This window comes from Sturnus vulgaris, chromosome 13 (genome assembly GCF_052056855.1).
Source record: "Sturnus vulgaris isolate bStuVul1 chromosome 13, bStuVul1.hap1, whole genome shotgun sequence".
NCBI classification, from domain to species: domain Eukaryota; kingdom Metazoa; phylum Chordata; class Aves; order Passeriformes; family Sturnidae; genus Sturnus; species Sturnus vulgaris.
The window spans coordinates 18,675,811-18,691,181 of record NC_142255.1 but is presented as its reverse complement, the minus strand read 5'-3'; the positions used below and the strand labels follow the sequence as shown (position 1 = coordinate 18,691,181).

General features: G+C 43.3%; 1 protein-coding gene across 8 annotated transcripts in view; it reads left to right on the top strand.

The window, feature by feature from the left end:
- Window positions 1-15,371, top strand: part of MEGF11 (multiple EGF like domains 11) — a 253,575-nt gene that overhangs the window by 191,794 nt on the left and 46,410 nt on the right. For all 8 annotated transcript variants that reach the window (XR_015806596.1, XM_088172695.1, XM_088172696.1 and 5 more), the window contains 3 exons: window positions 7,212-7,332; window positions 8,763-8,926; window positions 9,383-9,485. Coding sequence is in view for 7 of the 8 variants with exons in the window: in XM_088172695.1 (XP_088028821.1) it covers window positions 7,212-7,332; window positions 8,763-8,926; window positions 9,383-9,485 (388 nt within the window). In the remaining variant the exon portion in view is untranslated. The remainder of the gene's footprint in view (window positions 1-7,211; window positions 7,333-8,762; window positions 8,927-9,382; window positions 9,486-15,371) is intronic.

Genomic DNA, 15,371 nt, shown 5'->3' with positions numbered 1-15,371 from the left:
TTCCCTTTTTTAATAACCATGTTTAGGTAACTGGTACTGTAGGAATGGATTTTTTAAATTGCAGATAACTGACTGGTATTGGGCATACTTTTAGTGCAAACTAGAAAACTGTTCCCTGGTGGTGAGGGGGATTATAATGCTTGCTGACAGAAATCCAGCTCAGGTTTGCTGACTTTTAGTATGCAAAATCCAATTTTTTTAATGAAGGTTTTATTTGTGTTTGTTTTCACTGGATTTCATGGAGGGGAAAAAAAACCCTCCCAAAGCTAGGATTTGCTGCTTTGATTCATCAGTTTTATTGTGCCAGGGCATTGTTCCTTTTGGCTGTATGGAGCACGTTGGATCCAAGCTGCTGGAGGGCAGGAGAGTGGTGAGATTCTGTGCACCCTCCACTGGAAAAGATGAATTTCCAATGGAGTCCCAGTGTGAGAGAAGCCTGAGCCAACAGGCAGTGCCTGACTCCTGAGATGCACAGATCCTTCCATCCTCCACAAAAAATCCCTCACAGCTGGGATTTGCTGGGCTGGAAACCATGAGCCCTGTCCAGTTAATTCCAGTTTTCCACATGCACAGTGTCCAGGCTGGGGGGCTCCACAAGGTCTCCCATCTTGATAAGTCCAAATTATTGTCCAGTGGATGGATAATTGTTGCTCTGAAACCCCTTGTAGCCCTGGGACCATAGACTGAGTACTCTCTTTTCTTTTTTCTTTTTCTTTTTTTTTTTTTTTTTTTTTAATAAAAGTAACCCAAATATACTGTTAATGTATCTCAGATCAATGTTGAGGCTGTGCAGTGGGAAACAGAACAACCCAGACAGGGAATGAGAGGTTCTGGGAACCAAGAGGCCAGAAATGAGAACATGGTCCTGGTTCTTCTGTGGCCTTAATGAAGGAATAATGTGAGTATACCAGTAACAGGCCACAGCAAATATATCTGGGTTTATAAAATAGGAATCTGTGAAATTTAACCAGATTTTGTACAGTTTGGAAAGTAACAACCACAGTTACTTTGTGGTAATTTTACTCCACTCTTACTCAGAGCTCAGAGCTTTGCTAGCAAAGATTATGATCAGTAAAATAAAATTAAATTGTATCTAATAAAGTACTCTAGGTACTTAAAATTGACATTATTTATAACATTTTTCTTACTCTCTCTTTATAACAAATGAAGTTTCCATTTTGTTTGTGTGCATGTTCTGCTGAATACTTCTGATCCATTATCAAATTTAAGAATTAGTGTCAGGCTGCGTGATTCTAAACTTGGCATTTACTGTGAAATTTACTGTATGAATTAGCATATTAGCACAAATTCAGAGGTGAAATGAAATGCTGACATCCATTTGTAAAGGTTTGTAAATCCTTGTAAAGTTATAGGAAGCAAAGGGGAAGTTTTGCTCATTCCCAAAGGGATCTGTGCTTGGCATGTCCGTGTTTTGCTCCGAGAGCTGCAGTGTCACCAGGGTGCAGATTGGGGAAAGCTTTGCAGATGGCTCTTGGAGGACTTGATGATTTCGTGAAAGACTCTGGCATTCAGGCTGCCAATGGTTCTGTCTCTGGATGAGTCATGAGCTGTAAAGTCACTTTTGTAAGTGTAAGAAAACTCTTTCCCATCCTTTCCTCCTTCCCCCCTTTCCCATGGAAAGGGCACAAGGAAAAGGAGACTGAATAAGGTCATTGGTGCTTTCATTTTGTCCTTTTAGATGTGTATCAAACCCCAGCACAGCTACATCACATCGTGTGACAAGGTGGGTGAAGGAACTTTTGTCAGTGCTCAGTCACAGCAATCACCTGCACACGGAACACTTGGCACAGGAGCCTTCCCCGAGCTTTTTATTGCATTTTATCATTAGCACCAATAATAGCCTCTGCAGGGAGTAATTAGTAACACCCAGAGGGGAAAGAAATTCTGCCAGAGGACATCATTATGTCTGGAAAACTAAAGATGCTGTGTAGTAAGGTCATGAATAAATTGTTTGAGTCCAGGGTGGAGGACAAGCCCAGTGTAAGTACAAAGTTTCCCCCTGCTGCTGATGAAGAGCACAGTAATTTCCACTGAACACCATTAAGGAAATTAGTTTGTTCTGACAGTTTGTGTTGCTGGATACCATATGTTTACCTTGAGGGAATGTTTGTGGAGAACCACTTTGGGTTAATTGTAAATGTCACAATTAAATAAGTAAATATACAGGAGTGTATCTGTGATCTGCATCAGTGCACAGACACCGTGTCCCAGCACACCGGTGTCCCACGTGCTGTGTGTACACAGAAATACACATTTGTAGGTGCTAAATCCATACTGATCAGCTTATCTGGGCACACAGGCCTCAGGTACAAACAGCAGCAGCGTTTTGTCTCCCTGATCTGCGGATCAGCTCACACAGGATCTCTGCACCGTGCTCTTCTTTCCACTCAGTGCTCTGGGCACCGAGTATGGAGCATCCCTGGGCTGGTGCCAGGGGCTGCCCCTCTGATCCACCTGCACAGGAGAGGGCGAGAGAGGGGATCAGATGTGGGCTTAGAAATCTCTGATTAGTTGGAGTTCCATTGTAGATTACCAAAAGTTCCAATATTTTGCCTTTCAGTGCTGTCAGTCACCCCCAGTAACCTGTGGGAGTTGAGGAATTTCAGCACCTCGGCAGATTAAACCTCAAGAGCAAAGCTGTCACCCAGGTCTTTGTCATGCAAACTTGAGGGCAGGTTCAATAACATCCTGTTCCTCTTCTGCATTGCAGAAGCCTTGAAAAATTGATTTTCTGTTTTGCCACTGAGTTCAGTGGAATCAGACTTTAGCCCTCCAAGGGAATTGTATTCCTGTAGATTGCAGCTACTTCTGAAATCCTTAATGGCACATCCTTAAATAGCAAACTTTGTGACAGACCAGGCAAGGGTGCAGAATTTGCTGGGTATTGTTGACCATTACTGGGTTATTAACTCTCTTTATGGTCAGGGATACCCTTTTTTTTTCCCCTTTCAAAATGCATTCCACAGACTTAAAGGCCTGATCCAAAATGCACAGGAATAAATACCAATTTGTGTATTGATCACCAGAAAAGGATTTTTAAGGGAGTTGATCACTGCTTATAGCAGGAATGCATTTTTAAAAGAAACAAGAAATGTAACCTTAATCCAGGGAAAATTCTTTCTGAAGCAGCCAGAGCTTGTTAACACAGCCAACACCTAAGGCAGCATTGTGTCCTTAAGCTCTACTAATATTGAACAATAATAATTTTGGTGGAAGAAAATCTTCCCCCTCTCCCTGAGCAGAAACAAGACTGCCATCCAGAAAGATGAATGCTGTGGCTCTCAGAGTCTATTAATATTTGATGCTGATGGATGTGAGCTGGCAGACTGAGTTATTAATGGAGTTTTGTTCCTTGGACCTCACCCTCAGTCCATGGGGAGAATTAACCATAACAAGAACTGGATGCCCAAAGCTCTTGGGGTGCTGGGAAGGGCTGTTAGTTCCAGCAAAAATGGGAATTTCTGAAGTGTTTACAGGCTGCTTAGATCACTGCCACCATTCATTCTGATTTAAAGGGGACTTTTAGGGTCCCAGGAATTGTAGATTCCCTCCTCTATCTTTGCCGTGTTGGGGTGGTCCCATCAGGTCTGGATTTCAAACAAGAAGAGACTCAATGGTGTTAATTTCTGAGCAGGAGTGAGGTGTGGGACACTGTCCTTGGTGGCACTGAGGTGGCCTCTCCCAAGTTGGGGGGTCTGTGATGCAGAGCAGAGAGCAGCAATGTGCTGCTCCCACAGCTGGCCTTGGCCCCACATTCCATAAAGAGAGTTTTTCCATTGTTAAAGTCAGATTCAAATTTGATCCCTGAAATTAGAAATAATCCAGGGATTAAATTTGAGGGTATATTTTGATGAACTGGCCCTTCTAAATGAAAATATTGAAAATGAAGCACCTTGAAAAGTTTGTGATGTCATATGGGTCATTCTGATTTAGAACATAAAGATGGAAAATACCAAGTTATTTATAGCCCAATTTCTTAATATAGCTTTAACTTTTCCATGGGTATATGTTTGATTGAATTAGCTACTCCTTCCTAGCATGGATACCACATCCAGGCATTGCACTATCCTCATTAACCTCCCCACCTTAATAGAAGAAAAAAAAAAAAGAATAATCAACATAAGGAGCACAGCTGTTGATTAATTTTACTAAATAGGATAGAAATATAAAGTACCATATTGCAAGAGTGAAGATTCAATACACACAATTTGAAATCAGTTTATTAGAATATATAACTCATTAACAGCTGGATGCATACACTGCAGCATTATCCACTCGGGCAGGTGGTGAGAGGGGGGTGGAATTTACATATCTTTAACAGTACCTGAATGCATTTCATTTCAGAGGTCATTCTCCCAAATCAAGTTCAAAATGTTAATAACAAGGTGTGCATTTATAATTAATAAAATCTTAGAGCCAGTGCTATAGTTCAAGTACATTTTCCTCTTATGTAATTAAGAAGTTAAGTGTATTTGGCAGTTGTCACTCAGAGAGCTCTGAAGGTCTCGCCTGCCAAACCTGGGGATAGAAATCTCATTAAAACAGGTATTTTTTTTTTTCAGTTAAGGTTTGTTTGCAAAGTATGTGAGTGGATGGTGGGCAGCCAGAATGCCCAGCTCTGTCAGTCCATAAAGCCAAGTACATTAAAGTAAATGCCAAAACTCAAAGGCTTGGAATAAACAGCCTCATGTTCATATTGTGAGAATCACAGAATCACAGACTCTTTAAGGTCGGAAAAGGCCTCAAAGACCACCAAGTCCAACGACCACCCAGCAGCACCACTGAACCATGGCCTCAAGTGACACATCCACACGTGTTTTAAAGATTTCAGGAATGGTGATTCCACCACTTCCCTGGGCAGCCTGTTCCAATGCTGACAGCCCTTCCTGTGAAGAAATTTTCCCTAATATCCAATCTAAACCTCCCCTGGTGCAACTTGAGGCCATTTCCTCACCTTATTGTCCTGTCACTTGTTATCTGGGAGAAGAGACTGACACCCACCTCACTACGACCCTTTTTCAGGGAGCTGTATCCCCTTTCTTTGGGATAATCCCAAGTGATTACAGAAAACCACTGAATCCACTCCAGTTGTGCCTGGCCAGGGAGCACTGCCCCCTAACACGAGCTGCTCTGTGGTCACAGAACCTCAGCTGAGATGTTAGAAATCCTCCTGCTGCCTCCAGCACTGGCCCACATGGTGTTTCAGAGGTGTCAGGATGTGGGGATGTGGTTTTGGGGTGATTGATGGTTGGATTGGATGATCTTGAAGTTCTCTCCTAACCCTGATGATTCTGTGGTTCTGTGGTTCTGTGGTTGGTTAACATGATTCCCAAAGGGGTATTTTAACTCTACATCACTCTGCTCCCCTTTCCTTTTCAAAAGGAATTTTCTTTTCCTTCTGGATCACTAGTTCAAATCCACATAAGGTCAGTTGTCATAGAAATTATTAGCAGTACCAGCAGTTCTGTGTAGTACATGAAATGAGTTGGGAGTTTCATTCACACAGGATAAGGGTTCCTAAGTGGCACTAATTGGCTGTCTAATTGTCACACACAGGAGAAAGGCAGAGGATTGATTAGGCGTGGAGACTGAATGCCCCTCTGCCAGCCCGGGTTCCTGGAGCTCATTCCATAGGCATGCTGGCAGGGTAATGAGGGGCAGCCTGCTTTGGATTTTCTGGCTGTCAAGGCAGCATCTTTTCCTGCCAGGCCTTTTCAGGGGCACTTGTTTTACTCCACCAAGGTCAAAGATAGCATCTTTTACAAATAGTGCCTTCACTCAAAAATCAGAGACTTGCAGGATTTACTTGTGAGCAGTATATTTTAACCATTTCCTTTCCTTCCCACTGAAACAAAGCTTTTGGTCTAAAATAGGATGAGTCACACTGGTGCGAGGCAGAACTGCTCCAGCAAAGCAGATGGGAGTTTATGGTGCTCAGAAATCTGTTCATATTTCCTTGTGCTGTCTGGGTGTCTGCTGTGTGATATACAGGCTCCTGGAGGTACTTGTCACAGCATAGGGAAGCTGACATGGTGCACATTTCACACCTGATAAATGGATCCCCCTATCGAACAGTGAAGCCTCTTACCTCCAAAAATACATTTTGACCAATATCTTTTCCCCTCAGCTATGGCATAGGTCACACCGTGCAATGGAGTTACTTTTTAACTTGTAGTAGTTCACTTTCCCTGGCATAGAACTAAATTATTTAAGTTTGACTCACTGAAGTAGTAAATTTAGGAGCTAATTTGCAATGTGAAAGTAAGGATTACACACAGAGGAAAAGGAAGCAGAAATACCTTGTATATGTTAATGTGTGGACCCAGCTATGGGACTCAGTAAGTTTACTAAGGCTTAAACCTCAATTAGTGAGGTTAAACCACAATTGCTTTAAACCTTATTGTGCTCACATTTTAATTCCCTTGTTGTATCAGATGAACAGTATTAGTAAGAACTGTGTCTATCTTTCAACCACACAATCAGTGCAATACAGCACACCAGAATGTAGTGTTAGAGCATTCTATATTCTGTAAAATACAAGTATTTATATTCTCCTTTCCCCCCCTTTGCCCACACCTAGAGCAGAAATAAGAGAGACCATGTTTCTGTGTTCTGCTGTGTGCCTCCTGTCTCTGACATACACATCACTCCTGCTCTGCCTTCTCCTGAAGTCACAATCTCATGCAAATTAATTGAAAACAAATGCAGGTACCAGCTACGCATCAAGAAGGTCTGATGCACCTGCCATGTCGTTTTCCTCTCTGCCAACCCGTGGAAGACAAGCATGTATGAGATCTGTTGGGTTTTTAACAACCCTATTCTTAGAATATATTTTCCAGGAACCGCAGAGCAATCTCTGCACGGTTTCAGACTGTATATTTTGTGATTAGTGTTTCATAAGTGATGTTTTGCTTAATGATCTAACATCTGCTCTAGGAGGTTTGTTTTTGTAACTTTCCCACCTCCTGCTGAATGAATGCCAGAAACTTGTCCCTTTCCTCCAAGTCAATCAAAGCACTAATTGCATCATAATCATGGGAAGCAGCGGTGACTGCTCGAGTGCTGAAGACTCAGCAATCAACTCACAACACTCTGCTCACAGTTTAGAGAGAGAAAGCTTCCCTGTGCCGAGCTGGGAATTTCCTGCATGCCACATTTCTTTAGCTGACTCCGACTTTGCTGGGTTGCAGGGAGATGACTGCACCATTCCCTGCATGGCAGGAACCTACGGAACCAATTGCTCCTTGGTTTGTAACTGCAAGAACGACGGCACTTGTTCCCCTGTGGATGGGCTGTGCTACTGCAAAGAAGGTAACAAAATTCACATTTAACAAGTCCCTGCTGTCAATGCCTGTCCCCTCTGAACGTGGCACAGCTGTGCAGTCAGGAACTCCACTATTTTCTTGTCCTCCCAAGTGTCCCAGCTCAACAGGGGCTGGACTGTAAGTTCAGTCTCTGCCCTGAACAGGGGCCAGACTTCTCTGCTCTGCTGCAGAAATGTGTCACAGAACTGAGTGTGGGGGCAGAAGCACTGCTCCCCTTCAGGAGAAATGCAGAACAATCCCCTGGCTGCAGGGTTTTTATCCCTTTGCTGCCCAGATTCCAAAGCCACTGGGCACAGGAGTGGAGGCAGCTTCCTGTCCTGCAGCACTGGGCTGTGCTTGGCCTTGGTCATCCCCAGCAGCCCTGATCTAACTCCTGCCTGCCCATCTCCACCTTGGGCTGCTCTCATTCCTGCTGCCCTGGGCTCCTGGCTCATCCCAGCTGCCAGCCCTGCCCTTGGGCACTGTGGGGTGGGCCCTGGCTCGCTGCCCTTGCTGCCATCCTCAGCTGCTCATCCTCCTGTACCCTGGCGTGGTGACACCCCAGCCTTGTGCAGGTGTCCTCTGTCTCCTGAGCCAGCACAGGGTTCAGGAGGTGGCTTTCATTTATTATAATAAGAGGTCTTGCCTGATCCAGGGTGACTGACATCTTTTCTTCCCACCCGTGTCCATAATTCCCTCCTGGACGTGGTGGTGAGCACATCCCATGGATCAGAAACCACCTGAGAATTCCTCCACTGCTCCATGGCACAGTGGCTCTTCTGTTCCCCCAAAATCCCAATGTGAGCTATGCCTCTATGACATACATAAGCCCTAAAACAGAAGTGAGGCAAATAACAATAAAATCTGGCATTTCAAACATGAATTAATGGATCACTGTAGAACCCCATTTAATGAGGGTGTATAAACCATGAGTTACTGCTCAACTCCATGACATAGAGCTGCAGTGTAATGAAAGTCATTGTGCTCCTGGTAGTTAAGATTTGAGCCTTAATGGCTAGAAATGATAGCCTTGGTCCTTTTTTAGGTGTAATAGCTGCTTTATATTAAATAGCATTCTCAAAAAAAAAAAAGATTAGGAAGTAAGACACAGCCAGCATCACATGAAAAGTTCTTGCAGTCCTGTAGGTCAGAAGATCTCCAGCCTGACAGACAGGGACTGTCCCAGCAGCTCCTAGAAAGGCATCAGGTACCTAAATCTGGTTACAGCCAAGACTGTGATACCTCCATCTGTGTGTAGAGATGCTGGGAGATGGAGCTGGAAGGTCACAATAAAAGGGTCGGTCTTCGACCCCAAGTTAGTTTTCATTTCCCCCAAGAAGCTGCTCCTAGAAACAAAGAGCTGCAGCTTACCAGCTGACTGTCTGGCTGTTTTCATGAAAACATCCCAGATGCTGTTTGTCTGCCTTCTTTCCTTAGGGTGGCAAGGAGTGGATTGCTCTATTCCATGTTCAAGTGGAAGTTGGGGTCTGAACTGTAACCAGACGTGTTCCTGCAGCAATGGGGCGTCCTGCAGGCCAGCTGATGGCTTCTGCCTCTGCTCCCCAGGATGGCAGGGGGAGTTCTGTGACCAGCCTTGTCCTGTGAGTGCAAATAACAATTTGGAGTTAAATAACCATTTGTTATTTCGTTAATAATAATTAAATAACAACTCTTTCAAATAAGAATTTGGGTTAAATCACAGTCCCCATAGCTCTGCTGAACAGAGAGCAGGGCAGGATCTCAATTTGTCTGTGATGTCTGAAGGAAATCAAATGTAAATAATAGATTGGGGTTCTAGCAGTCAACTGGATGTATTATACTTTGCATTGTATTTTATCAGAGCTATTGCTGTGTTATCTGCATTTTCTTGAACGTCATTTTTTAAAGTGATTTCTCATTTGGTTCTGTATAGAAACATTAGGCACTGAGTTTCTATCTTCTCTGTATGTTAATTTAAAAAATGCAACTCAGCATGAAGAGGGACGTGATAGATGATTTTGCACATTTCAGAACAAAAAGCTGATCACTGAGAGGCTTTTTTATTTATATTTTGGAAGGATGGAACATATGGCCTTAATTGCAGCGAGCGTTGTGACTGCAACCACGCGGATGGGTGTGATCCTGTCACTGGGTACTGCTGCTGCCTTGCAGGCTGGACAGGTAAAATCAGCAATTACCTTTGCAAACCTTGGGAGTTGGCTTGATTTTGGGGTTTAGAGGGTTTTGTTGATTTGTTATTGCATCAGTTATAGCCCTGAACTTGTGACTGAAAAACTTCTAAATAATAGATTGAGACAAGATCAGCTGAACTTGCCCATATTTAAATCGCTCGTGATGGTGACAATAAGTGGCGTTCATTAAATTTGTATTCAGATGAGTTTGAAGATGGCTCCAAACTTGCAGCCAGATGTTAGCCTTCTGTAAAGGCATCCTCAGGAGGGATGCAGATCATTCATAATCCTGCAGAGTTTTTCTCCTTGAACTGCCCTTTCCACAGGGGTGCGGTTGTGGGATGGTGAATCCAGGACCATCATTCCTGCCATGCAGACAGGGCATTTCTGATGAGCCATTACAGCTGCTCCATCATACAAAACTCTGATTTTCCTCATTTTCCAATGGTTCTTGTCACAGGGTAGTTGCAGAGAGCAGATTAATGCTGATTTGACAGAACTCTTGTGATTACACAGCAACAGAGAGGAATATGCAGTGGAGAGTCCAGGGTGGAGTTCTCAGTACAATTAGACCTGCACTTGACTCCACACTGATATTCTCTTTGGCAGCTTTTGACAGCAGTAGGGGACAAGTTATTGACCCAACCATTTCACACTTTGCTGCCTAAGATGCTGGTTAATCTCTCTCTGCTCTCTGTTGAGCCCTGGGTGGAAATAAAGTTATGTTTCATATATTGCAGAACTATCAGTGGCACTGACAGTCAAAATGCTTTTATATTAACGGCAAGTCATTTGGAAAATTTAATTGTTTTTCAAGCTAGTACAAGTAGGAGGGATGCATGGAGCAAGGCAGGCTGATCAGGCAGCCAGCATTTGGGGTACTGTCACCTTTCCCATTGATTTATGCCTTAAACCAACACCTGCCTTCTGTTTCTGATGGAGAGGACATCCCACAGCAGCCCAGCTCCCAGGAGCATGAAGCAAAAGCAATGAAATTTTGCCTAATGCATACAATGGAAATAATCTCTAAAGAATGAAATAAAATATAAAAATAATAAGTTCTACACATTGTGTACAACAAAGCTACTTTTGGAAGATACTGGGCATGTATCCCTGAAAAGGACATTTTTCCCCAAGAAAATCCATTTTATAAGCTCACTTGCATCCGCTCCTTTATTCTCCTGCTTTCCTCAGTGGCTGGGCTGCATTTATCTTTCTCTGAGTCTCCTTGCCATCAATATATCCATCTATCAGGCTTTAAAACTCTACTGTTCATTATTGATGATCAGCAGAAAAACAGCTGGTGGGTTTTCCTGTAGTCACTGTGAACTTCTTCAAGGGAAAAAAATGGCTTTTAAAAGTACAGTAATTTGAAGAGAGATATTTATATACACCTACTCTAAAAGTTTATTACACATCTTCTGGATGTAGCATTCCAGAGGAAACTGCAGGGACTGACCTTTGCAGGCACTGCACACTGAAGGTGTGGCTTTTTCTCAAAGGCATTTGCAGCAAATACTTTGTGCTTACTCCCATGCACATCTGTAAATGGACATCAAATGCAGATACTAATTAATTAAAAGTAAGAATAATCTCTGATGTCCTTCTTTTAATTTCCATATTGGGCAAAGTAATTGTATATTTAACTTGGAGGGGATTTGCTGTGGCCTAAGCACTTTATCCATCAGTGCTCCTGCAGTTCTGGAATTCTTCTCTTCAGGATCACATTTCAGAGAGGAAAATATTATATCCATACTTGAGACCAGTTTGGAGTTGGAATGTTGACAGGGCTCTGTAAGGTGGAAATGCTGATAGACAGAACCAACATGTGTTTTGTCAATTCTGTTCTAATGTTTTTTCCATTTGGCTTGGCACCAGACACAAGGATAAATTCTGCTCATACTGGTTTGAAAGTATGTAATTTAAGAAACTCTTCAGCTAGATAATTATATTTTCATATTAAAGAGTATGGCATCAGTGAAAGATTAATCTTATCTGCAGTTGTTGTGAACTGGGCCATGATGTGTATTGCAGTGCATTTTATTAATATGAGGTGATAAATAATTCAGGCTGAAATTTTTGCTTTCTGATTTTGGTACTAATTAGGCATGGCCTGAAAAAGATCAGAAAAGTTCAGGATCATGGAACTTCTGAAGGTTCTCCTGCCCACTCACACCAAACAGAGAATTCACGTGGCTTTCTGACCCTAATAGCCACAAAACTTCATCTGAAACAGCATATTCTGTATGTTCATCCCAGACGTGGGACTCCCTCTTGATGTCTGTGTTTTATGTAAAGATCAAGGGGGAGATTGAACCCATTTTCTTTAAAGTGGTTTCAAGATGTTACTGATATAAACCTTCAGGGACTGATAGATGGTAAAAGCATGGAGGAGGACTGGCAAAAGAAGGAAAACGTCATGTCCAGAGTAACATACAATGTAAGGTAATAGCACTCTGCCATCCTTTTATTATGTCATGACTGCCACCCAAGACTATTATTCAGGATGATGACCTTCTGTGGATAGCAGCTGGGGGAAGGTAATTTTCAGGAGCTGAGTGTCCCTGGCAGATGGGAAGATGATGAAGAGATCCCCACGTCTCAAGCAGATCACAAAGCTGTGCAAACCAGCTGGATGCATTAATAAGCACAGAGGCAGCAAGCTGCTCTGAGCCTGCACATCCCCTTCCCTCAGGGTCCGTGGGGAATTGCACTCCTGCAGCCAAAGGCAGGGGTGGATCAGCCCTGGAGGGGGTGGTGGTACCTGGTGTTAGTGCTGCAAATCACCCAGCAAGGACTCAAGTGCAGGGCACGTGGTGTCACCAATGGCTTTGGACACAGCACAGCAAGAGCAGAAGCACAAAGCTGCATTGGCAAAATGGTCTCACGTGGCACAAACAAAGTAAAACTTGGTGAAATGTTGGCCAAAATTAGGTCTGTGACCTGCTGATGCCATGCAGAGCTGCATTTCCTCCCACAGGAAGGAAATGTGGGATGCAGTGACACTGAGAGCTCAGCCTTGCACTGGATGGAGTTCTCCAGGTTGGACATGTGTAACCTCAGGTATACAAAGAGTACCCTGGAAATCCAAACAAGAGGTGCTCATATCTAGTGCTATTAAAAAGGAAAAGTCCTGCTCTCAAGGATCAAATCTTGATTGCTTAGGCTGTTTTTTAAGGATTAATAAGAATCTCTTTCTCCATCTTTGCTGTGCATTTTAGGTACAGACACTTCTGTGCTTGCAGCTCTGTGTGTGCACAGGTGCCTTAGAGCTCCCAGCACACCAGACATTTGTGGAAGAGGTGTTACTTTATGTACACTCAGGTTGAAGTCAAAATGCTCAGTTCTAATTAAATTTGTTTAATTAGGGGTCTTACACACACTGAATCCACAGAGGGAATGGAAACACAGAAATGCTGCATGATGGAGCAGCTCCTGGAAGTCCTGGATGAGCCTCATCCGTCCCACGTGCAACCTCCTCTCCTGGATGCCCAAGTGACAATGATGAGGTTCTAAATTTCAGTTAGACTCCTCTTAATTAATTCTTAATCTGAAAGTGGACAAGGTAGGAGCAGCTGCCTTGGTGGCCTTGCTGGGTGAGCAGGATGACAGTGCTGCTGTGCCACGTGTAGTGCTGTGCCTTTGGAGATGACAGCTCCAGCCAGGCCCTGTGGGGATGCAGGATGAACTTCAAACCCCCTCAGCTCAGTCCCACCTCAGGCAGCTGCTGGCAGCAGGTTTTGTACCAGAAATGGCTACCTCACAGGTTCCAACTGGTTAAAACTGTTAAACTTTAGCTGCTTCCCTCAGTAATCCCTCAGTAATTAAATTAGAGCTGTTGGCCTGCCCTCTAATTTCTGGAGGTGCTCGACCAGAGCCAGGTAAGACTCTCTGGGAATACAGACCCCTCCTGCCCCCAAGACCTGAGTCCATCCCAGACTGATCACAGGAGAGCCACAGCCCTGGCTGCTCCTCATGCTGAGCTCTGCTCCCCCTGGGATGAGCCAATGTGCTCCAGGTTAATTGTGGCAGCGTGTGTTTTGTTACCCTTTCAGCTCTTACACTGGGATTAAATGGGAAGTGATCTGCAGGGGAATATATTCCACTCCTTTAAATGCTAAGGTCAGTTAACATCCTGTTTATCTGAATTCCTTTAATCTGAAATGCTGTCTTATCTGCATCTTGTTCTGCCTTTTTTCTTGTGTGGTGCTCTGGTTTTGCAGAGCTGCTGTGGTGATGGTATCTCAGTTCCCCACTGAGCTGGGGTACCCAGAGGCTTCTCTCAGTATCCAAAGCCAAAGTTTATTCACTGTATTTTAACATCCCAAAGATATGTGGGGAAAATTAGCCTGGTGCTGTAGATATGAGATGGTGCACATAAAAGTGTGCATCCCGTAGTTAATCATAAAAGAAGCCCATATAGATTTTCCTTAATTAATGAGGATGGCAAACACAGGTATGCAAATGATGCATGCTGCTGAGGAACAAACATCTTGTTATTACCTTGGTGCTTTACACCTTCAGGTTCCATTCCTGGCTCACAAGAGCAGCTTCCCTCTTTGCTGTTCCACAGGAAATCAAAACACACATTTCACTGTCCTTTACAACCTCGATAACTTTCACACATTGCCAGCAACACAAACCCTGATTGTGTGTGCCCCTGTCCAGAGCTCCAGCAGGGGCTGTGGGAGTCTGGAGCTGCAGGATTTCACCCGGGGGGTCTGAAGGAGGGATGGGGTCAGTGGGAGTCTGGAGCTGCAGGATTTCACCCGGGGGGTCTGAAGGAGGGATGGGGTCAGGAGGTGCTGCTGGGCACAGACCAGGGAGCTCCAAGGGACGAGGCTGCAGGGCTGGGAGCATTTGCAGGCTGGCAGTGACATCTGCACTGTCACTCAAACACAGAAACATGTTTCTTGCCTCCTGTGGACACATTAATTCAGGAAAACTGATAAGCCTGTTACTCGAGGGAAAGCCTTTTTGAATTTTAAAGGAACAGTGGCCACTTTGACTGGGAGCTCTAAGGTATTTTTAACTTCACTTTCTCTGAGTTCTTTGCAAGGAGGTGAAAAATCCTTGAAGGAAAAAACCCATCCTTTCTATAAAATGCATTTTGTTTGTACTAATATGGCTTTTCTGCCATTGCAGCTGTATCCAATTGATAATCTTAGGGCCAAATCCTGTCCTCAGCTGTACTGGTTTGAAGCCTAAATAATTCTTTTGTCATTAGTAGATCAACCTCACCTGTGTGATGATAAAATTGGGAGCTGGTTTTCCATGCCTATTTAAAACAAACAAAAAAAAAATCTAGGACTTGCTTCCTGCACCTGCTGCTTTTTAGCTAAAGATCCAGAGTGTTTTAGAATTCACAATGTCATGGGTTGACTTTTTTTTTTTTCCATTAGATTGTTTCATACCATTGGTTTGTAAGACAGAGCCTAAAATACCAGAATGGAGCAATAGTGAGTTCCTATTAAACATGCATTTTCTAGATGTCTAATCCCATTATCTACACCATATTTTGCGTTTATCACTTCTGGCAGTCTTATCCCAGATTTTTAAATTAATAATTTATTTCTGTGATTATTCTGTATCCTTACATTAGCTTTAAATGGACAGGAAAACTAGAAATTTCTAGAGTCAGTCTAAAATATGCATTTTAGCCTTTCTCCTGGCCTCTGCCTTTCCAGTGTGAAAATCTTTTCCATATGAAAGGTGTGCTTACTCTCTGGATTCGACAAGTGCCCTTTAGTCTATGAATGTAAGATAAGCTTATTAGAAATTAGCTTTAATTTTTCATTGACTTAATTTCAAGTGAGTTGATAAGATTTTAATGTCAGGCTGTGTTTAAAAATTCTCTCTTTGACAGGAACCTTTA